Consider the following 25,818-nt stretch of genomic DNA (forward strand, 5'->3'; position numbering starts at 1 on the left):
TGACGATGATGTTTATACGTGGTAATGTGCAACATTATCTATTGTATTTGTTATATATATATATATATATATAGTTTTTATGGTCAACTGTAAAAATCAGTTATCAATAAATGATTGTGGCTTTGTGAACTTGTCAGTCGTTGGCGTTACAGACATGTTGTTTCACTGTTCAATGTCTACGTGGTCATCATGGATCAAGCAGAAGTGTTCCCTCCCAATGAGGGTTTTCCAAGTGACCTTGGTGTGGAGGACACCACAGGTCAAGGACGTTGGACGACCTATACACCCTGATGCCGATTTTATACAAAAGCTTATCTGTAAGTTACCACACCTCAATTCCCATCTCCTGATCTTAGGGCGAGACTATCATTGTGTTATTGTCAGGATGGAGTCAGGGATGAACCTGGGCTGCTGGAATGCTAATACACTCTGTATGACACTGAACAATGGAGGACCCAAGTGCAGATATTAGTCTGAAAAAAATGTCCTTAAATAATCAAGACTATATCCAAAAGCTCAGAAGATCCAGACAAAAACAGAAGGTATCTCATGGAAAAAGAACGGGCAGATAATTACAGAGAATCCCAAACACAAAACAAGTCAAAAAATAGTTCAAGCAGCTAACAAGGAAAATTAAAACCAAGAATGTCCATAAACTCCCAGGCAAGACCAAAAGGTAACTCCAGAGGTGAATCACTGGTACACAGAACACACAGACTCAGTGACCCGCCGTCGGTTGCACACCAGAGAGAATGTGTGTTTGTCCCTTTGTTCAGTCACCGTAGTTCCACACGCATCCACGGTGGCTCAGGTGCTTGCACTGCTGCCTCACAGCAAGGTCTTGGGTTCGATTCTGTTAGGGATTTATTTCACCCTTTTTAGGACTGTAATTAACCTCAGAATTAAGGGTCACACAACCAAGAATATAATAAATAATTGACTTTTACTCTGGCAAAGAGGAGTGAATGGCTCTCGACCGCTCATCAACATACACTCACACAATAGGAGCGCAGTGGTTTCAGAACGCTGTTCAAACCATCACTAACTTCCCTGGTACCATGTAACAGACTTTATGCAGAGACAATATCACAGAACATGCAGGAAAACACTCCCCCCTTGTACCATCCCGTACTCTGGTTCCAAGAGATAAGAATGTTTACCTAAGACCCCCAAACCCAGACTTTAACAGTCCAGAATGAGTTCACATAAATACATGGTCTCCTAATTCAGTCCTACCCTAAACATCAAATGACAGGTCTGAGTTTAACATCTCTGTTCTCACAGATAGAATTCCTCTCATCAGAACAAAGGAACCTCTGAGACTAATATCAAACTACAAACACATCATGATAATAATTATATAGCATATTTCTTTCACATTTCCCTCCTGTTTATCATGAAAACAATACTAGTCTAAACATCATTAAACTAAAGCATCATCATCTTGATGGTTCCAAACAACAGTTCACAGTGAGACAGAAGTACATACAAGACTAGACATGAGAACTTAGAAACATGTAGAAATACACATCATAAAAATACAAAAAGTATACAAATTGCTACAATAGAGAACAGACTTTTCAACATCATTTACCACCATGTACCAGACGCAAACCAAACAACCAGGTTTCACCACGGAACATTAACCACTTTGTCTTGTAATAAAGCATCACATAACAACCTTCATTTGCTGTAAGGCTTCAGTCACAGAGACACTATGAATATAATCCAATATCCAAATACAACAGATATCAGTCACAAAACTCCCCCACCAGCAGCAGTGAACAAAATCCTAACCTATCTAAGCGTTTCCATTCTTAAAGCAGCATTAAGGAGTTTTTCCCTTGGAGCTCCCCCTTAAGGTTTGGAGGTATTTAACGTTTACTTCAGTGTCGTAAATACCCAGTTACGATAGATGCAGCCTCGCATACACTTGTATTGATGACCAGACGAAGTCAGAAACCAACAAATTATGTCAACCGATAAGGTAAGAATATTCAAAGATTTTACATAAATATGACTGCATAGTTTTATTCATTGTGATATCGGAGATGAATGCTAACACAACCAAATGAATGACAACATTTAGTTTAGATGAAATACCGTTCGCGTTTTCAGCCTATACATTGTGTGATCGAATACAATATTATTGACAACACCAAAACGCTACATATTCATCATTTACATTGGAACGTGTAATTCATTACAAGCTAGCGAAGTTAGGTTTCCAAGGTTGCAAACTTCTAAGGCTTACCTTGCGTGTGATTGACTTAGACTAACGTGTGAAATCCTTGGCGTGTGAGACACTGATTTGCATGCTAGTCTGAGACGGTCGATGACTTTTGGCATCTACTAAAATAGGGTGACCAGACGTGCTCTCTTACCCGGACAGGTCCTCTTTCGAGACCTAAAAAATGCGTCCAGCAGGGATTCCAAAAACGTCCGGGATTTTGCCTTGTCGGATATCTGTGTGTATCTGGGTCTTTCACAAACTAGTTATTACGCCCTTACAAGGTTTGGAAAGGGTATTTCCCTTACGTTCTACCTTCTTGCGCGAGCTCTGACTGTAGAGAGAACTGTCAATGGTCGATAGCCTTGGTCGATAGCCTTGTCAGTGCTTACCTAAGACCCCCAAACCCAGACTTTAACACAACAGTCCAGAATGAGTTCACATAAACACATGGTCTCCTAATTCAGTCCTACCCTAAACATCAAATGACAGGTCTGAGTTTAACATCTCTGTTCTCACAGATAGAATTCCTCTCATCAGAACAAAGGAACCTCTGAGACCAATATCAAACTACAAACACATCATGATAATAATTATATAGCATATTTCTTTCACAGATTCCTGCATGGGGTGCTGTTGGTACCGGGGGCAGGTTTCTCCCCAGGGCCTTCGGTGCTCCTGGGCCTTACTGTGTGGAGTTTGCATGTTCTCCGTGTTCACAAAGAACCCCAACATAAAAACATCTGAAGAACAGATTGCTCTCCTGACTGTGCTGGACATGAGCACTTGGTTTGGTCCCTGCGCCATAAAGGCTGCCCACTGCTCCTGGCTGCCCTTGAGGAAGGACAGATGGGTTTGGATGGCAGAGGACAAATTTCACCGGCGACCTCTTCGGCATGTGTGTGTGTCCTGTGTCTCCCCCATTGCAGGTGTGTGTTGTTGTGTGTTGTGACAACAATAAACGACTTTGCTTTGATGATGTGATATGAACAGATGGAGAGAAGAGGTGGGAGTGGGATCGGGAAATGACCGCGGGTTGGATTTGAACCTGTGTCCCCGTGGGATTAGTGATGCATGTAAGACCACATGTTTCTGGGAAGCATAACTCACAATAACTCAAGATAACCCTGAATATAATAATAATAATAATAATAATAATCGATATTTGTATTGCACCTTTCATACACAGAATGCAGCTCAAAGTGCTTTACATTTGGATCATTTAAAACAAGAATAGATGAAAAATGATGGCCGCGGCCGCGCAGTTGCATCGAGGGACTCGTTTTGGTTTATAGTTCCTTTAGGTTCCCCAAGGGTTGTGCGTGTTGCAAAGCGATTCAACGCCAGAACAGTAGGTGGAGTAACGTTTTTTTTTGCCTACCCCATGACGTCTTTGTGTGTGGAAGTCGTTAGTTTATTTATTTTTACCTGGGGCGCGAATGGACACGATGAACGGGAGATTTTTCTGTTGAAATGCCTTCCTTTATAGACAATAACGATCATACACCCCCATTGCACTAAACAACAACACTCAAACTAATAAATATTGTATTGTTAGTGTATTAAGTATTGTATTTAATTAATTAGCCTGTTGTTAAATGAAACAAAAACACATCACAGTTAAAGTTGTATTAGTATTGATTGATTCACATCAATATGAATGGATGACATGACTAACAAGTGGCGAAAAATGAATATGAAAGTATTTGTTCTGTGAATTAGCTCGTTCTCTCCAAACAGACGCAGTAAACTTTTTTTTTTTAATGTCAACACAGTGGCATAGCCTACCTCATAACTGTCGTCGGACTTTAGGAAAATAACTTAGCGGAGCATGAAAGTGTAGTGGGCGAAAGGCTTGATGTTATGAATACATGTGTTACACGAAATACAAAGGTTGGTAATTCAGTACCAGTGGCGAAAAAAGACAGATCACATGATGCAGAAGTTCGTTTATTGATACATATTTTAATGACGGCCACAGCTCTTTAAAACGACGTGTTTATAAGTTACATTATTCAAAGATGAAAGATAGAAGGCGAGAGAATCGCCAGGTGTACCTTCTCATCATGAGTGAATGTTGTCAGTGCTTGTAATACAATGGTGTTGGCCGCAAGTTAACTCCACTTCACGTTAATGTTAACTTTTGTATATGAGCAGACCAGGCTCCATTCTATCGCTTGCCTCACGGGTGCAATTTATTGATTTACATCAATATGAATGGATGACAAGTGGTGGAAAATGAATATGAAAGTATTTGTTCGGTGAATTAGCGCGTTCTCTCCAAACAATCGCAGTCAACGTTTTTTAAATGTCAACACAGTATAGCCTATCACCTAACTATCATCTGAAATATCACGGTATGTCAAAACAAACATTTGATCTAAACAGAATATTCAGTATGGAATAGGAATAAATCAGACCAGTAGCCTATCTTTTATCGCGTTTGACAAATATGCTCAGATTGCTGTTCAGGTGATTTCTCCTGTGAGAATGGGATAGTATTCTCGCCATGAATTTGCGGTCATTTGAGCGTCCTTATAAGTGTTTAAAGAGGGTTTGTAAAGATGCTCATATCTTCGGACCTCTTCTGTTATGTTTGTTCATAATCAACAAGAAGAGGCTTGTGAGACGGTCTGCAGGCTATTCATGATTCAAAAACATTCTAGTCTTGCCTTGGCCTTTAAAAATGGCGATACTATGCTATGAAACCCGGAAATGTGAGACTCCTGAAAGGATGCAGTTAGCAGACCAATCACAGTCTTTGCGGGTTGCGTGGGGCCGGCAAAGCTTTTGTTGGATAGTCACAAATTTTGGCGGACGCACTTATGTTAATGCGCAAAGGGGCTTGCAACTGCGCTTATGTATCTTAGGTGCTTACGTTTTCTACGTAAAAAGCGAGTATAAATTCCACTTGAAGTGATTCATCTCCTCTTATAATGTCTCTGGGTATTACCTTACCGGTTCAGCTACAGGAAATACATTTAAACCATCTACATATGGTTTACATGATGATATTGAATGTATAATGACTTAGAGTGGAAGTGAAATAACATTCAACAATTCCACTGTCAGTAACCCAAAGGTCTTCAATTGAGCACTATTATTTAAACTTTCACCATTTACAAACATTTACTCAACCAGGGACAATTTAATTTAACCTTAGAGTGCCTAATTTTGTATGGAATAAATACAAGGAAAGAAGTGGGAAACAATCCTAATAATAACAATCCTATAACTTTTTTTAAATGCCGTTCAGATGGTTTCAGAGATGGGCTTGCTTTGGACTCCTTTTAGTACCGTGGTACCAGCAGTGACGTGCAGTCAGGGTAGGCAAGGTAGGCACTGCCTACCCTGCCAAAATTCAAACGTAAAAATGTTTATTAAATAATTGTATTTAATAAACTTGTATTTGTATTTTTACTGATTATTCTTGTGATTTATATATGCAATATGTGTGTTATTCCAATTGTTTAGACGTTACGATGACAAATGTAGCAGTTACGCATAATCAAATACAACAAAATAGTAGAATAAGCAGTGCTTTTACTGTCCATTCATTGCGGACGACAACGAAAAACTCATGTTGCGCATGCGCACTTCGATCATGTATTCTTTAACATGTACGTCGAAAAGCACAACTCTGCTGTGCCTTTGCACGTAAATATGTTATGCCAGTAATCATCTACGTTACGTATCAAACATGGACCAATTAAAATCGAGATATCACTGGACATTTGCGCAGCTGACGTCATTACACCAGCTAAGCGTAATCCCCGCGAAATTCAAAGTCAAAATGACGGCAGCAGTATCTCCCCATATCGTAGAACTAAGAAATGTTTCCAAGCTCGATTTTAATGGAAAAAATGAGTTGCTAGCAAGAGGGAGGCCTATGCCAACCTTGCCTGAACTACTGCAGCAAAAGGGACCAAAAATTGTACGATCGTTTCAAACGGACTGGTATGACAAAAAAGATTGGCTATGTGGCTGTGCTAACAGTCAGCGGCTGTACTGCCATCCCTGCCTGCTTTTTTCAACGAGTCAGACAGTTTGGACTTCAGCGGGATACTGCGATTTGAACAACCTGCCCACAGCTTTAACCAAGCATGAAAAGTCATCAGCTCACATCCAGTGTCAAATTATGCTGAAAACCTTCGGTAAATCACGGATTGACCTTGCACTTGACGAGCAAAGGAGACTGAACATAACCTCCCACAACGAAAAGGTTAAGGAAAACCGAGAGGTATTGAAGGATCTGATAAATGCGACCTGCTTCCTTGCAAAGCAAGAGCTTGCTTTTCGTGGCAATGATGAGAGCGCTAGCTCTAGCAATAGGGGCAATTACATTGAGTTGCTCGATGTGCTAGCTGAGAAAGACGAGAGGTTGGGTAGACATCTACGTACATCTACTGTATTTTCTGGAACATCTAACAGAATACAAAATTATCTGATCGACTCAGTGGCAGACGTGCTCCTCGCTGACATTAGGAGTGACATAAATGCGGCCCCCTTTGTTGCTGTGGAGGTGGACGAGTCGACTGATGTGACAAATAAAGCCCAAATATCTGTTGTTGTACGTTATGTATGTGGAGGTAAAGTAAAAGAAGCCTTTCTTGGCTTTGATGATGTTAGCAACGACCGGAGAGCAGCAGCTATTTCGCAGTATGTATTGGGCTCATTAGAGAAATACAACTGCTGCGATAAACTGGTTGCACAGACATATGATGGAGCCTCTGTCATGGCATCAGAGCTAAATGGGGTGCAGGCAAAGGTTAAAGAGAAGGTGCCCGAAGCTATATTCACGCATTGCTATGCACACAAGCTGAATTTGGTTCTAGCCCAATCCACGAAATGCATCCCAGAACCTTTTTCAAGACAGCTGAGGGACTTTCTGCTTTTTTTAGCAAATCATCTAAACGCACCCATCTCCTGGATGAGACTGTCAAACGCCGCATCCCCAGAGCAGCAGCAACCAGGTGGAGCTCCAATTCAAGGCTGGTCCAAAGGATTTTATTTCACCTTCCAGATCTACGTGTCATGTTTAACGTAATCGGCGACAATCCCGACAACTGGGACGGAGAAACATTGGCAATGGCTGCTGGGTTTGAGTTGTGGCTTTCAAAACGGTCAACCTGTTTCCTACTGATGGCTTTTGAAGGGATCTTCAATGACACCGATGCTCTCTTTAGCATCCTTCAGTCCAAAACCATGGATATCGGATTCTGCTGTAATCGCATCAAAGACACAATGAAAGTGTTGGACAGCAAGCGACAGGATTTTGACCGTTTTCATGCACACTTTGAGGAAAGATGTGATGAGATGGAACTCGTTCACCACGAGACACAAGATGGGCTGTCAAAAAAAACAGAACGAGCTCGCATCTACTACTGCATTCTGGACAATGTCAATGTTCAGATGAAGACCAGGTTTGTGGATAACTTTTCCGATCTCGATTTCATTGGACTGGTAGATTGCAACAAGTTTGAAGAGATGTTGCGCCAGTTTGAAGACAGCAAACTGGAGAAGCTGTCAAAGTATGCAAGGTACTTTGACTTCGTCAGGCTAAAAAGTGATCTTGTGGGGTTGTATGGCTCACAAGAACTAAGGGGAAAATCACCGACACAGCTTCTTGACTTTTTAAAACAATACGACTTGGAAGCAACCGTTCCTGAAGCAACAAAGTTGCTACAACTGGTCTTGACAATACCAGCCTATAGTGACCATTTATCCTGAGTGTCCCTTTGTTAAGTCACATTGGTGGCGCTGACTGGGGGTTCTTTGACGCTTGTGGTGTGAAAATAAATGAAATCAAAAGCGGTCCAGGTACAGTTCCAAGTGGTTGGTTTATTAACAAAATGGATGGTACAACTTGTGGTTAGTAAATAAATAAATAAATCAAGGTTTCAGAGCACAAAGAGCAGTGAGGCCTATCCTCCAGCAAAATAATCAGAAGCTGTGTTCTCCTAGTCAGCCGCACCTCCAACAGGTCACTCTCCTATTTATTGGCCTTTTGACCTGTAGAGGGCACAAATTCTCAGAAAATAGAAATAAATGCAAGCATTAAAATAACGTATAAAATAAATACAGAAATGGGTCCTACACAGCCACTACAGCTTCGGTGGAGCGCACATTTTCCACCCTGAAACGGATAAAAACATACAGTCGGAACCGGACTGGGCAAGCACGTCACTCAGCCCTTGCCATTCTGTCAATTGAGAGCCAGAGACTGTGCAAACTGAAGGCCCGTAAGGAGGACTTTTACAAAGCTGTGATCGACGTCTTCACGAGGAAAGAGCGGCGGACGGATTTTATCTACAAATAATCTACCGATTGGTGAGTCAGAAACTATTTTGGGTTTAATTTTGGATTGATAAGTGTGGTTGAATGAATGCCGACTGCGAGCCATTTGCCTTCATATTCAATTGAGCAGTGTGTGTTCTCATTGTTGCTGACTGACAAACATAATTGGCCGCTGTGCAATAATTAAGGATAAAGATGGTTGCATTCTGATGCTGGACATTGGTGTGTGTGCGTGCGTGCATGTGCGAGAGAGAGATACTACGATACGTCATGTCATATGTCATCCTGATTGGAAATTTCTTGATATCAACCGTGCATGTGTGCCGCGCTTGTGCGTACTGTTTTGACGTAGCCTATTAGCCTAAACAATAAATTAGGTAATCTGGCTTTCATAACTCAGTGCCTACCCTCTTACTAACATCACCGCACGTGACTGGGTACCAGTGGCGTAAGGTAGTTACGACGGGCCCAGGTGCAGGCTTTTATGATGGGCCCTAGTGAATGCTAATCACTATCGTAGCGTTCCCTTCTTCAGCCCCCGCGTCTAAAAAAACTCACTAAACAAAGACGTTTGTTATCGATATAAATAGTGTTTAATTAATCATCCTTACGTATTTCAGAAGTGACGGGTGGGTACACAATGAACGAAGTCTTGCTTATCTCTCAGCGGGAACATTTCTTACCGTATAAATTGTTAGAAAGATAATAATAGAATGCTGACACACCACTGAGGGCTGCACTGCTGCTAGCAGGGGGTCGTCCATGGCGGACTTCTTGGGCTGGCGACTGTTTGTTAAAAAGCCAAAATAATCTAATTTAGGCAGCTTTTCCACCTTCTCCTCCTGTTCTTTTCTCTCTTGCCTTTTCCTACTGCCACTTTTATGCTGAGAACGCATTGCTACGCTTGCAGCAGGCGTGCTGTGCTCAATTCACTTGCTTGTCTTGACCTTCGAATTTGTATATCGAATTTGTATACCTTTAAAACTAGCTATATCGTATTTTATTATATGGCAACGACAGTACGAGCATTCTGATTGGCTAATGGGTAGTCATGCCAGCTGGTATTGACCTCCTCGCTGGTCTGCCGGTCTATTAAGTATTCTTATTGCCCTCCTCTGACATCATCTTAAAAATTTGCGGAAAAAAAAAGCCAAAGGAAATTTAGAAGCAGCGATCGTTCAGTCGATACGTTACAGCCTCAGTCTGATATTTCCCGGCATGACCTCACTCTCGGTTAGTAAGTAGTTAGTATTGTCACATGATCAAATAGACACTTGACATTGGACAACAACATGCATGTTACCCTGCAATCATCATTGCAAATCTGAATATGACAAAAATACCGAAGAAATTAAGAACCTACTCATTTAAATGCATAGTTTTTAATAGTTTAGATAGTGTATGTAGGATAAGCATATCATTTTGTTAAAGATGACTACTATTTTTCCCCACAAATAATTCCAACCATGACGGAGATAAGTTTGCCTTTTCAAGCGTGTATATAGCATTAGACACTCATTGAAAAGTTTAAACAGTTCCTCTCTGAACACAAGCGTGTTTGAGCGGCGAAAATAAAGGTCTGACTTCTGTCAGATGTCGAAGTCTGTTGGAAATGCTGTACATTCTACGAAGATCCCGCCAGATATTCCGTATCTAGACATAGAAAAACCAAAATATAGGTTTTTAACTGAGGTGTCTTTAGATTAAAACAATGTTCCAAAACAGCTGGTAGGGTTATTAGTTCTTTGGAGTGTTAAATCACAATAACTTTAATCAGACACTGCTGGGTTTTACATCACATATTCATTTATTTACAAGAACTCCTTATCCTACTCTGACAGCTCTCTCTATACAGTATCTACTGTATGAATAAAGTCCCAGAACCAAACCTGTGCAGACTGTTGCAGACACACATGAACTCAGTCCGCCATCATCACTGAGGGTGGCCACATTAAAGCGGTGTTGCGCTCCTGGAATCAGTCCCTGAACATGTAGATTCAGGTCTTGCACTTGGAGGTACTCCGGTCTGCCTTCACGATTCAATAACACCACGAATCTGTGGGGTCCAGCCAGTCCCACAGGAGGTCCCCAGCTCAGGCACACGGAGTCTGGCTTCACTGAGGTGAACTCAATGGGCCCAGGAGGAGGAACAGCTGGGAATGAAGATCAGTGCAATGGTCAGGAACCTTTTATATACTTTTATACTCATGATATCGATGTTACCCTGTTCTACATTGTGTAGAGGACATCACACCGGACATCGCAATCCAGGTAACACATAAACCCAGATAAATGAATTAATACCAGTAACATTTTCAATTATTGCAGAAATAATAGATGTATAAAGTGTACTTAGAAAATGCAAATTACCTGTCTTATTTTCCATTTCTGATTGATTCTTCCTGATTTGAGTATTTGGGTATTATGTCATGTCCATTGTGTCCGGTTATCAAGCATGATAAACATATTGAAATCTGGTCAGTCCTGCAATATATCTCCAGATCTCTGTTGTGTCGTTGGCACAGCCTCTGCTCCCGATCTCTGTTATGTCGTTGGCAAAGCCTTTGCTCCCGATCTCTGTTGTATCGTTGGCACAGCCCCTGCTCCCGATCTCTGTTGTGTCGTTGGCACAGCCTCTGCTCCTGATCTCTCTTGTGTCTTTGGCACAGCCGCTGCTCCAGGTCTTCAGTGGCCTCCACCAGCATGTGTCTCTGCAGTGCTGGAGCTGTGTAGTGCTGCCTCACATGGACCTCACAGAAGGAGGCAGTGCAAGTCAAGCAGGACTTGGAAGCCCTCTTTGGGCAAACAGCACAGAGAACACCTGTGGGTTCTGTTTTGTGTTGACTGTAAGAGATAGATAAATATATGCATTAATATATTCTAACCACATTTAGGTACCAAAAATCACATAATCTGCTATACCATGCTATACCTGAGTGTAATGAACCAGCATTTAGTTTTGTGACACCATGTCGCAACGTGGTTAATAAACGAGTGTAGGGGTGGGCGATATGGCCAAAATCTTCTATCACGGTATTTGTAATTTTATATCACGGTTACGGTATATATCACGGTTTATTATACGTACGGTGACCGGATTTGAGTTTATGAAAAAGAGGACACTTCAGCGGTTGCGAAATGTGTCCACAGACATAGGCTTTACAGTATGATCATTTCTTTATTGACCCTTAAGAACACTAAGGTGCAGAAACAATACTGCCTCAATAGGCTATTGGCCTAGGCAATAGTGGCCAGTATAGGCCCACTTTGTACTTAACGTTTCCATTGAATCTTTAAATAGTAAGATTAAAACAAAGTACATGTAGTGGCATTTAGTCCGGTGCTTTTGTGGCTTTCAGTGGTTCTTTAATACACTTTCAGAAGATAAAATCAAGTGTTAAAACTTTGTTTTACATTTTTTGTTAAGTTATCTGACTTTGCGCAGTCATAACTTGGCGTGAAAGTATAAGCGGAGCGTCTGTTTTATAAGTATTTATTCATTAACATGTGCACCGGCTATCTTCATCCGTCTCTGTACAGCATTCAACTGAACTAACGACATACATGTCATACACGCAGGTATGAGAAACCGTAACACCTCAAATATAACAGCCAATGCTATTACCGTAATACATTGATAAGAGCGTCATCCATAATGATAGTTTAACACCCCCACTCGCTCTTATCTCATTAGGTTACATGAAAACAAAAGTAACAGAATGTGATATCCTCGTTATCTTAAAGAAACAAAATACTCCTTGCACTCTTACAGTTTTTCTCGATTGATTACATTCAAAAACTGGAACTTATGGCACAATGACCACAACCTGTAACTCATGTGCCAACTCCCTAAACCAATTCTGCTAAACTATAAGCACAATTATGTGCTTTAGACACAGATTTCAATTGTTAACCGCACTTTCTTCAACTCACAACACACAATTATCTGCTTTAGACACAAATTTCAATTGTTAACCACACTTTCTTCAAAACACTAAACACCATCCTCTCTACTTTGCACACTTCATCAATGCCAAAACCTCCTTGTGTTCAGACAGAACACACTGCTATTCAATTGGCAAAACTTCCATTTCCAAGGCTGTTGTGCAATTTGAAATCAAAGCTTTAGCAATATGATGGCCACAGGTTAGCTCCTGGTTTGGAGAACAATTGATGGCAACATTGAAGTGAGAGGTGATCAGAAAGGCAGAGGAGTGAGAGTAAGAGGAGGAGGAGGAAGAGGATGAAGAGAAAGAGCAAGAAGGAGAGCCATTATCTCTGATGAGATTCGGGCCACTGTGGTCAACCCTGTGGTCAACCATGGTTTGACCATGCAGGAGGCTGGCCAGAGGGTTCAACCAAATATAAGCCGCTTCTCAGTTGCATCCATTCTCTGGACATTCAGAAGAGGGAATAGGTAAGAAACACTACTATGACAGGAAAACACTAGTTTGAATGCCTTATCAGGAGCATAGTATTCTTGTATTTTCCATTGTACTGTATCTGTAAAATTACGTAAACAAATACAAAGTGCAACCATTGATGACCAAGACTAATTCCTAAACAACAATACAGTGAGCCTAGCCACAGTGGACTGTGTTCTAAGGCGGAACACCTTGAGAATAAAGCAGGTGTACAGGGTGCCTTTTGTCAGAAACTCCGACAGTCAAACAGTTATGCTATGACTATGTGCAAGTCATATACATTTCCACAACTGATTGCGTCCTATCAGCACTGACACATTTACTGTACTGTATTGCAATCCAATCCAATGTTACAGTTTTTCTCGATTGCTTACACACATGAAGCATGCCTCGTTTTCTCAAAACTCTAAACACAAATCCCTAAACCACTCACACAAAATGCAACAACATTCACAACACTGTGTAGGTCTATTTCTGATAGCACATTGTCAATATTGTCTTGAGCTAGAACAGGATGCAGTAGTTTTTTGTCCTTTTTTATTTTACATTTTTCTTTCTTTTTTTGTTGACTGTACTGGCCTATATCCTATTGTTTGTTCTGTGCAAATAATTTACACATTCATTTGTGTTTGCTGTGATGTATAGGCTACAGCACTTTTGGAAAAAATAAAGAAATATTTTAGTTGTTACTGTATATTTGTGTGTTGTTTTATATTTGCGTAAAAACATTATACAGTTATATTTTACTACAGGAGTAAGCGTATAGTAACATAATGTTCCTGATAAGGCCTTCATACTGGTGTTTTCCCATTTCATAGTAGTGTTTTCCATTGAGCACATCAGTGTTCAATCGATGCTTAGAATGTCTACTCATATAATGGGCTGTGTTTGTCATTAGAAAACAAAGTACCCTTTTGAGGTGACATAACACTGTTTTGAAAGCAAAGTTGCCTTTTGCAGGATGTATAAAGGGTTTTGCATTTTGTGTGAGTGGTTTTGGGATTTGTGTTTAGAGTTTTGAGGAAACGAGGCATGCTTTCAAAAAATGTGTGTTAGCAATTGAGAAAAACTGTAAGTACCAAACATGTTTTGTGCAAATCGTTTCAACTTTAGCTTAGTAGCTGGCTTTGTCAGGACATCAGCAATCATTTGCTCAGTAGGACAATATTCCAAAATAAACTTTCCATTGTTCACATTTTCCCTAATGAAATGATACTTAATGTCAATGTGCTTGCACTGTTGTCTATTGACTGGATTTTTGGCTAGTGCTATGGCACCTTGGTTGTCTTCATACACCTTTGTTTGTGCGTATTGGTATGTGTCTACACCCCTGAGTAGCTGTTCTAAGTAGATGCATTCCTGGGTAACCTGGGTAACCTCCGCTCACTTCAACAAACCTCATCTGCTGTAACCTCTTTCTCTGTTGGCCTGTGGAACTGTCAGTCTGCAGTCAACAAAGCTGATTTCATCTCAGGTTATGCCAACCACCTCTCCCTAGGGCTCTTAGCTCTCACGGAGACATGGATCAAACCTGAAAACAATGCTACCCCGGCAGCACTCTCCAACAACTACGCCTTCTCCCATACTTCCTGGCCATCTGATCGTGGAGGTGGGACGGGGCTGCTGATTTCAGACAACTGGAAATTCACTCCACTGCTGCCCTCAAACAGGTACGCCTCCTTTGAATATCATGCAATTATGGTAACAGCTCCTGTTACATTTTTTCTCGATTGCTTTGGCACATTTTTCCAATCACTGTTTACTTTTTCAAAACAGCTCACACACAGCCCTTAACAGAAGATGAAACAACCAAAACACTATTTGATGTTTGCAGAATGACACCACCTTCTCAAAACGTATCACACACCCATCAAAACCAAACATTTCCATCAAAACCTACAATTAGTGCTCAATTGAAAATGTATGTTCTCATTTATTTAACAATGGATAACAAAATTCAAACTACAGCTATCAATATCAACCTCTGAATCCATCACTTCAACTTTTGTGCAACACCCTAACAGCATTGACTATTTTACCACTGACAACATACTACAATTTGGGTTTTGTACTGAGCACTCTCGACAATATACTGTCAGAAAGTATTTGAAATCTGATCATTTGTATACATAAAATATTGTAGTTCTGTTTTTGTATTGCTAAATACTGTAAAAGATATTCTAAACAAGGGCCTGTCAACACCATTGATTTTACATTTGTTCTACTGTGTACAAAATGGCAAAGATTCTGACACAAAAATATTTATTGCAGTCATTTTTCCACATTAGATTGGATACTGTAAGAAGTCAAAATGACAGGTTTCAAGATACAGTAAAAAGGTCAAATCTGTTCTGCAGTGAACAGTCTCCCCCTGCCACCAGTGTGGGCCAGTGTGTACCTCAGCAAGGACTAGGACGAGGACAAGAAAGAGGCCAAAGTAGAAATAGAGGGGCCCTTGTGTGGCATTCATGTAAGATGCTCTAATGAAATTAGGGCCACAGTCATTGATCACGTAGTCAATCATGACCTCTCCATGAGAGAGGCTGGCCAAAGGGTTCAGCCAAACCTGAGCCGTCATACTGTCACATCAATTGTTGACAATTTGCTGGCCTTTACAGTCAATTTACTGTACTGTGTTTTACAGTTTTTCTCAAATGCTTTGGCACATTTTTCCATTCACTGTTTACATTTTCAAAACAGCTCACACACAGCCCTTAACATAAGCTGAAACGACCAAAACACTTTATGATGTTTGCAGAATGACACCACCTTCTCGAAACTTATCACACACCCATCAAAACCAAACATTTCCATCAAAACCTACAATTTGTGCTCAATTGAAAATGTATGTTTTCTCATTTATTTAACAATGGATAACAAAACTCAAACTACAGCTATCAATATCAACCTCTGAAACCATCACTTCAACTTTTGTGCAACACCCTCACAGTATTGACTATTTTACCACTGACAACATACTACAATTTGGGTTTTGTACTGAGCACTCTTACTTAGGGAATATACTGTCAGAAAGTATTTGAAATCTGAAAATTTGTATACAGAAAGATATTGTTGTTCTGTTTTTGTATTGCTAAATACTATACATGTAAAATATATTCTAAACAAGGACCTGTCAACACCATTGATTTACATTTGTTCTACTCTGTACAAAATGGCAAAGATTCTGACACAAAAATATTTATTGCAGTCATTTTTCCACATTACATGTATATACTGTAAGAAGACAAAATGACAGGTTTCAATTTACAGTAAAAAGGTCAAATCTGTTCTGCAGTGAACATTCTCTCCCTGCCACCAGTGTGGGCCAGTGTGTTGATTCTGTAAAAATAGTGCAATAGGCTGTAAATATACAGTAATCAGACTTCTACCGTATATGTTGTAAATTACTTTAGTGAAACTATAGTACTACATTGTATTGTGGCAACACACTTTACAAAAGTATAGAAATGGTTGTTGCCAAGAGTGCAAATACAGTGAAACACAGTACAGTAAATTGACTGCAAAGGCCAGCAAAGTGTCATTGTCATTGCCGAACGTACAAACAATTGATGCCACAGTATGACGGCTCAGGTATGGCTGAACCCTTTGGCCAGCCTCTCTCATGGAGAGGTCATGATTGACTACGTGATCAATGACTGTTGCCCTACTGTAATTTCATTAGAGCATCTTACACGAACGCCACGTCCCCTGACAGGGGCCCCTCTACCCTACCACGGCCTCTTCCTTGTCCTCGTCCTTGTCCTTGCTGAGGTTGTTGGTGGTGGCCTCCTCGATCCATGCTTGGTATCAACTTCAATCTTTTGACCTCTTTTATAGGTTGAGAACTACTTGATTAGTTGTGCACAGAGAGTTCACACAGGTGCTGACGATATTTAGAATATAGAGAGCAGTTTCAGTTGGCTGCTACTAGGTGTTTGCAATGTGTTGACATGGTTATTCAATTAGGTTTCGTGTCTTTCTCTGAGAAGTGTGTTAACTGTTTTGAAAAGTGTGTTAAAACTCAAAGAAATTTGTGTGAAAGCAATGAGAAATAGTTAACCCATTCGCCAGAGAAGACTCTTGCTGTGCAAAGAAGATGTGAGCATTAGATTAAGTTGACCCATGATTCGCTAAATGTGTGAAAGCAATCGAGAAAAACTGTATTGTATTTGCACTCTTGGCAACAACCATTTCTATACTTTTGTAAAGTGTGTTGCCACAATACAATGTAGTACTGTAGTTTCACTAAAGTAATTTACAACATATACAGTAGAATTCTGATTACTGTATATTTACAGTACTTACAGCCTATTGCACTATTTTTGGTGGCGGCCTCCTCGATCCATGCTTGGTATCAAAATCAATCTATTGACCTCTTTTAGGAGGTTGAGAACTACTTGATTAGTTGTGCACAGAGAGTTCACACAGGTGCTGACGATATTTAGAATATAGAGAGCAGTTTCAGTAGGCTGCTACTAAGTGTCTGCAATGTGTTGACATTGTTATTCAATAAGGTTTTGTGTCTTTCTCTGAGAAGTGTGTTAACTGTTTTGAAAAGTGTGTTAAAACTCAAAGAAATTTGTGTGAAAGCAATGAGAAATAGTTAACCCATTCGCCAGAGAAGACTCTTGCTGTGCAAAGAAGATGTGAGCATTAGATTAAGTTGACCCATGATTCGCTAAATGTTTGTAAGCAATCGAGAAAAACTGTAAAACTTATGTGATTGTTATCTACCGTCCACCAGGACAACTAGGTGATTTCGTTCATGAGTTGGACACCCTGCTGTCATTAATCCCTGAGCATGAGTGCCCAATACTCATCCTTGGCGACATGAACATCCACCTATAGTATTCATAATTATGTTTTCATTAGTGCATAACTACCTGTAACTAGGAATCCTGTTTTCGTTAGTTTAGAATGAGCCCTTTGTATTTACATAAGGAGTGGGTGGTCTTCCATGGAGTTTGCCGGTGTAATGGACTCGAAAAATCAGTTTTACAGTTTTTGCCATAATTGGGCAATTTAGTTAGTGTTGGTGTTTTAGAGCCACCTTTGGAGATGTGGTGTACTGCAGGTTATATTCATTTGGTGTTGTCGTTCCCAGAAAATTTAAATTCAAGGACAGGCAATAATGGTGGTGCAAGCAACGGTAAAGATTAATGTTGGAGCATCACCTTTTGTTTTTAAAATGTTTGTATTATTATTATAATTATTAGGTAGGCTAGATGTAGACTGACTGTTATGTGCCATTATCAAAACGTGACTGTTTGGAATGGCTCAGTGGAAAGCTAGTGTTCCATACTCTTACCAAGGTCACAAAGCCTATAGAAGACCTACATTAAACTTGGCAGATGCTATCCTTGATGACAATGCAATACACCTTTCCTCGTTCCAATCCTGCTGCTGTCTATTGTGTAGGCTATGTGCACTCACAAAAACCCTCCAGTTAGTCCTGGCTCTGTAAAGGGAAAACCAAAGGAAGTGGCTCGGACTGAGCAATTAACTACTCCAGCCATCAGGGACGTGCACCTGGAAAAAAGGGACAACACATTAATTGTTGTCGACGCCGCCACGCCCCCGTCCCCTGGAGGCTTATTCCGCGATTATTTTAGCTGGGCATACATGAAGTTCTGCAGCCATAATACTATTTTAAAAATATATATATTTCCTTCGGAGGGGCCATTTCAGTCGAGGAGGGCAAACAGGCAGTTGCCCGAGCAACCTTAGCCCCCTCCTGTGCACGTCCCTGCCAGCCATCACAGCCTGGTCTCAATCAGCCGTCGTACATATGTATACGAAAATCTTGAAGATACAAATTCGTAACAATTCTTACTAAATCAAGTGAAATTTTGGTATGGCATTATTAACCACGCCCATAATACAACGTGAGTCAACGTCTGTCTCCTCCATATTCCGCCATATTGAATTTTTTTATCTCCCATTCAGTTCCATTGTACCAAAATGTTTGTAATAACTTGTGTTCTGCGTCATGAAATGCAGTTTTTCTGTTATATTCTTACAATTTAACATTGATTTCTCGTTAAAAATGCAATCATAACACGTTTATTTTACATCGTTTGACTTCACGAAGTGTGTTTCTTCTGTCTCAGTCATATTGGAGTTTTTGAGTTCCCCATCCACTTGCATTGTATCAAAATGTAGGTAAAAACCTGTGTTCTGCTTCCTGAAATACAGTTTTTCTGTTATATTCTTACAATTTAACATTGATTTCTCGTTAAAAATGCAATCATAACACATTTATTTTACATCGTTAGACTTCACGAAGTATGTTTAATCACCATTCACTTTGAATGGGGTGACGTCATCCGTTTTGTTGTACCAAAATATGTGTAATTAATTGTGTTCTGCTTCATGAAATACTGTTTTTCTGTTATATTCTTACAATTTAACATTGATTTCTCGGTAAAAATGCAATCATAACACGTTTATTTGACATCGTTAGACTTCACGAAGCATGTTTAAGATCAGCATTCACCTCCTCATTCACTTTGAATGGGGTGACGTCATCAGTGACCTTCGACCTTTTTCTGCTTAGATTTTTTTTTAAACTTACCGAGAAGTAGACACTGCACACTGTAAACCTCGTTATTGTAACTGAATAATATGTCTGAGGGGATTTGCGAGGTGTATGGGCCCATAGACATATATATACTGTATACTATATATACTTCGACTAGTGCCTAACTTGCAATTACAGCAGTTACACTTCTGCACTCTTTCTTTCTTTTTATTTAATTTTGTTATATTTCTAATGTAAAGTAGTATTTATTTATTGTTACACCAGGTTCTATTGCTCGTAGCTTGAATATTCTCTCCCTTGTACGTCGCTTTGGACAAAAGCGTCTGCTAAATGACTAAATGTAAATATATATATATATATGTCTATGTATGGGCCAGCTATGTTAGCTGCGTGATTGGTTGTTGACCTGTCAATCTCACTATAAACGTTTCCGAAATATGCGTAATTAATTGTGTTCTGCTTCATGAAATACTGTTTTTCTGTTATATTCTTACAATTTAACATTGATTTCTCGGTAAAAATGCAATCATAACACGTTTATTTGACATCGTTAGACTTCACGAAGCATGTTTAAGATCAGCATTCACCTCCTCATTCACTTTGAATGGGGTGACGTCATCAGTGACCTTCGACCTTTTTCTGCTTAGATTTTTTTTTAAACTTACCGAGAAGTAGACACTGCACACTGTAAACCTCGTTATTGTAACTGAATAATATGTCTGAGGGGATTTGCGAGGTGTATGGGCCCATAGACATATATATATATATGTCTATGTATGGGCCAGCTATGTTAGCTGCGTGATTGGTTGTTGACCTGTCAATCTCACTATAAACGTTTCCGAAATATGTGTAATTAATTGTGTTCTGCTTCATGAAATACTGTTTTTCTGTTATATTCTTACAATTTAACATTGATTTCTCGGTAAAAATGCAATCATAACACGTTTATTTGACATCGTTAGACTTCACGAAGCATGTTTAAGATCAGCATTCACCTCCTCATTCACTTTGAATGGGGTGACGTCATCAGTGACCTTCGACCTTTTTCTGCTTAGATTTTTTTTTAAACTTACCGAGAAGTAGACACTGCACACTGTAAACCTCGTTATTGTAACTGAATAATATGTCTGAGGGGATTTGCGAGGTGTATGGGCCCATAGACATATATATACTGTATACTATATATACTTCGACTAGTGCCTAACTTGCAATTACAGCAGTTACACTTCTGCACTCTTTCTTTCTTTTTATTTAATTTTGTTATATTTCTAATGTAAAGTAGTATTTATTTATTGTTACACCAGGTTCTATTGCTCGTAGCTTGAATATTCTCTCCCTTGTACGTCGCTTTGGACAAAAGCGTCTGCTAAATGACTAAATGTAAATATATATATATATATGTCTATGTATGGGCCAGCTATGTTAGCTGCGTGATTGGTTGTTGACCTGTCAATCTCACTATAAACGTTTCCGAAATATGCGTAATTAATTGTGTTCTGCTTCATGAAATACTGTTTTTCTGTTATATTCTTACAATTTAACATTGATTTCTCGGTAAAAATGCAATCATAACACGTTTATTTGACATCGTTAGACTTCACGAAGCATGTTTAAGATCAGCATTCACCTCCTCATTCACTTTGAATGGGGTGACGTCATCAGTGACCTTCGACCTTTTTCTGCTTAGATTTTTTTTTAAACTTACCGAGAAGTAGACACTGCACACTGTAAACCTCGTTATTGTAACTGAATAATATGTCTGAGGGGATTTGCGAGGTGTATGGGCCCATAGACATATATATATATATGTCTATGTATGGGCCAGCTATGTTAGCTGCGTGATTGGTTGTTGACCTGTCAATCTCACTATAAACGTTTCCGAAATATGTGTAATTAATTGTGTTCTGCTTCATGAAATACTGTTTTTCTGTTATATTCTTACAATTTAACATTGATTTCTCGGTAAAAATGCAATCATAACACGTTTATTTGACATCGTTAGACTTCACGAAGCATGTTTAAGATCAGCATTCACCTCCTCATTCACTTTGAATGGGGTGACGTCATCAGTGACCTTCGACCTTTTTCTGCTTAGATTTTTTTTTAAACTTACCGAGAAGTAGACACTGCACACTGTAAACCTCGTTATTGTAACTGAATAATATGTCTGAGGGGATTTGCGAGGTGTATGGGCCCATAGACATATATATACTGTATACTATATATACTTCGACTAGTGCCTAACTTGCAATTACAGCAGTTACACTTCTGCACTCTTTCTTTCTTTTTATTTAATTTTGTTATATTTCTAATGTAAAGTAGTATTTATTTATTGTTACACCAGGTTCTATTGCTCGTAGCTTGAATATTCTCTCCCTTGTACGTCGCTTTGGACAAAAGCGTCTGCTAAATGACTAAATGTAAATATATATATATATATGTCTATGTATGGGCCAGCTATGTTAGCTGCGTGATTGGTTGTTGACCTGTCAATCTCACTATAAACGTTTCCGAAATATGCGTAATTAATTGTGTTCTGCTTCATGAAATACTGTTTTTCTGTTATATTCTTACAATTTAACATTGATTTCTCGGTAAAAATGCAATCATAACACGTTTATTTGACATCGTTAGACTTCACGAAGCATGTTTAAGATCAGCATTCACCTCCTCATTCACTTTGAATGGGGTGACGTCATCAGTGACCTTCGACCTTTTTCTGCTTAGATTTTTTTTTAAACTTACCGAGAAGTAGACACTGCACACTGTAAACCTCGTTATTGTAACTGAATAATATGTCTGAGGGGATTTGCGAGGTGTATGGGCCCATAGACATATATATATATATGTCTATGTATGGGCCAGCTATGTTAGCTGCGTGATTGGTTGTTGACCTGTCAATCTCACTATAAACGTTTCCGAAATATGTGTAATTAATTGTGTTCTGCTTCATGAAATACTGTTTTTCTGTTATATTCTTACAATTTAACATTGATTTCTCGGTAAAAATGCAATCATAACACGTTTATTTGACATCGTTAGACTTCACGAAGCATGTTTAAGATCAGCATTCACCTCCTCATTCACTTTGAATGGGGTGACGTCATCAGTGACCTTCGACCTTTTTCTGCTTAGATTTTTTTTTAAACTTACCGAGAAGTAGACACTGCACACTGTAAACCTCGTTATTGTAACTGAATAATATGTCTGAGGGGATTTGCGAGGTGTATGGGCCCATAGACATATATATATATGTCTATGTATGGGCCAGCTATGTTAGCTGCGTGATTGGTTGTTGACCTGTCAATCTCACTTTAAACGTTTCCGTAACCACCATAGACAGACGCCCCATTGACTTGCTAGCGACGTACACGCGTTTTTACGCCATTTTGTACAGGTAAAGACTGGGCCTGTAACAAGGAGAAGGAGGAGGAGCTGTGTGTTTTTCTGAATAAAAAACACTAGCGTTTACATTTCTCACCCGATTTCACTGAGTCATTTTTATATTCAGAGGTTTATGGTCTACGTGAAGTAGCAGAAAAAGTTTTGTCTCGATGTTACTTAGAATCTCGATAGTAAGCTATAATCGCCATGGATACTGTATAAACATACATGCATGTCTATGATAATCGCTGCTAGACGCTCACTGTTTTTCATTCATGGGAAATACTGAAAATAAATCTAAACTAGCGAAATAGTGCATTTTTAACTACTATTATTTGACCATCATTGAGAAAAAATTGAACAAAATCTGCTAATTTTATTATTATGACTATGAGGAATAATAATACACAAGAAGCATGTTACGTGGTCATGTGCACTACTATGTCCTTTTTCGATAGGGTTACAGTTTTTTTTTCGAGAGGTTAGATTTGATATTGATATTGGCTTGATATTGACTTGTGATATTGATATATGCACATAAAAGCATCATCATTTTAACCTCTTCTTCATATGAATGATTCCTTCACTGACCAAGGCTGTTAAACCACTGACTACAATTCAATAAATTTATATAGTGCAAGAACAATACAATTGTCTCCTTAGAGGTGGTAATAGGGGAGGGGAAACAATCAGGAACACGGCAGAAAAAATGGTCAGACCAGGTGAGATCATTGCTGATATTCACCCCCAGGAACCTGAAGCAGCTGAACTTTTCCACTTCAGATCCGTTGATGTGTAGGGGGGTGCATGCTCCACCTCCTGCCGCCTCCTAAAGTCCACAATCATCTCCTTAGTCTTGCTGATGTTAAGAGTGAGGTTACTATCCTGACACCATGTTGTCAGGGTATCAACCTCCCCTCTGTAGGCTGACTCGTCCCTCTCAGTGATGAGGCCCACAATGGTTGTGTCATTAGCAAACTTAACGATGAGATTGGAACGGTGCGTTGCCGCACGTCATGTGTGAACATCATGTGTGAACAAGGAGAACAGGAGGGGGCTGAGCACACAGCCCTGGGGGGTGCCTGTGTTGGTGATCACTGTGGCTGAGGTACGGTCACCGATTCTCACCACCTGTGGCCTCCCCGTCAGGAAGTCGAAGATCCACTTGCACAGGGAGATGTTAAGTCCCAGGTCCACGAGCTTGGAGACGAGTCTGGAGGGGATGATGGTGCTGAATGCTGAACTGTAGTCAATAAACAGCATCCTCACATACGTATTCCCTTTGTCCAGGTGGGAGAGTGCGGTGTGTACGGTGGGGGAGATGGCATAGTCTGAAGAGCTGTTGGACCGGTATGCAAACTCCACTGCAGGGGGGGTCACTTCTCAAAGCGAGTGTAGAAGGCTTTCAGCTCGTCAGGTAGTAGGACAGAGGACTGGGTCTCACTGCAACCCCTCCCTTTGTAGTCTGTGATGGCTCTTAGTACACTCCACATGCGTCTGGGCTCAGAGCTGGACTCAGAGCTGGACTCCACCCTAGTCCTGTTAGTCCTTTTAGCTGTTGTGGGGGCAGGGGGTGAGAACAGGAAGTAGCAAAGACTTACAGTATAAAGGTCTATGTTACTGGGCCTTGTGGGGTAATGCCTGTGACCCTGAGTGTGCTGTGTTGTCAAGGCTTTGAGAAGTGACCCCCCCTGCAGTGGAGTTACCTGATGGCCTAGCCAGTGGTGTGCCTACATTAGCTGTAGCCGAGCATTGCCGGCATTGCTTCAAAAAGACCAACCCTCACAAGGCCCTGATGCCATTTCAGGTAGGGCCCTCAGGGGTTGTGCTGACCAGCTAGCAGGGGTCCTCACTGACATCTTTAACCTCTCCCTCAGCCTCTGTACTTCCCACCTGCTTCAAGAGGAACTGCACCGTCCCTGTGCCTAAGAACATGTGGGATATTTTTTATGTTAAGATGAACATGGATCAACTCATCAGTATGAAAGTCTCACTTTAGTAAGGGCAGACTAGGAGGGAAGCAGTAATTTAGACATGATTCACTGATGTTAGCAAGTCAGCAATAAAGTCACGACACACATTTCAGGAAACCCCCGGTAAGGAGGGGGTCTCAGGGGGTCTCAGAGGATGTCAGGGAGTCTCAGGGGATCCAGACACACACACACACACACACACACACACAGGAGTACTCAGGGGAGTTAGAGGAGAGGGAATAGTTAATTCTGATTGGTTTGGGCAAACAGCCAGATAGAACACACCCCACGATGTACAGGCCTTAAAATGGCATGCAAAACGTTCACACAATGAGATCGAGCTAATCCATGGACCATCTCCTTATTGTAGCTTATTGATTACAATAATAAACCTCCAGATTTCTACATCCAGTCTCCTGTCTTCTGATTGAAAGAAAAGGTGTGGGACTCAGTCTCGCCACAACAAACACTAAGGTCACCTGCATGAGTGACTATCGCTCGGTAGCACTGACCTCTGTCATCATGAAGCGCTTTGAGCGGCTAGTCAAGTAATTCATTTGCTCCTCACTGCCCCCCACCCTGGACCCTATGCAGTTTGCATACCGGTCCAACAGGTCTTCAGACTATGCCATCTTCCCCACCGTACACACCGCACTCTCCCACCTGGACAAAGGGAATACGTATGTGAGGATGCTGTTTATTGACTACAGTTCAGCATTCAGCACCATCATCCCCTCCAGACTCGTCTCCAAGCTCGTGGACCTGGGACTTAACATCTCCCTGTGCAAGTGGATCTTCGACTTCCTGACGGGGAGGCCACAGGTGGTGAGAATCGGTGACCGTACTTCAGCCACAGTGATCACCAACACAGGCACCCCCCAGGGCTGTGTGCTCAGCCCCCTCCTGTTCTCCTTGTTCACACATGATGTTCACACATGACGTGCGGCAACGCACCGTTCCAATCTCATC

At 40.5% G+C, this 25,818-nt stretch overlaps 1 protein-coding gene across 1 annotated transcript in view; it reads left to right on the forward strand.

The window, feature by feature from the left end:
• The first annotated feature begins 7,318 nt into the window (after positions 1-7,318).
• Positions 7,319-25,818, forward strand: part of LOC116222760 — a 58,259-nt gene continuing 39,759 nt past the window's right edge. The window contains exons 1-4 of the mRNA XM_042703269.1: positions 7,319-7,770; positions 7,977-8,050; positions 10,770-10,798; positions 11,197-11,373. Coding sequence (XP_042559203.1) covers positions 7,319-7,770; positions 7,977-8,050; positions 10,770-10,798; positions 11,197-11,373 — 732 coding nt within the window. The remainder of the gene's footprint in view (positions 7,771-7,976; positions 8,051-10,769; positions 10,799-11,196; positions 11,374-25,818) is intronic.

Source organism: Clupea harengus, chromosome 2 (genome assembly GCF_900700415.2).
Source record: "Clupea harengus chromosome 2, Ch_v2.0.2, whole genome shotgun sequence".
In the NCBI taxonomy this organism is placed as follows: Eukaryota; Metazoa; Chordata; class Actinopteri; order Clupeiformes; family Clupeidae; genus Clupea; species Clupea harengus.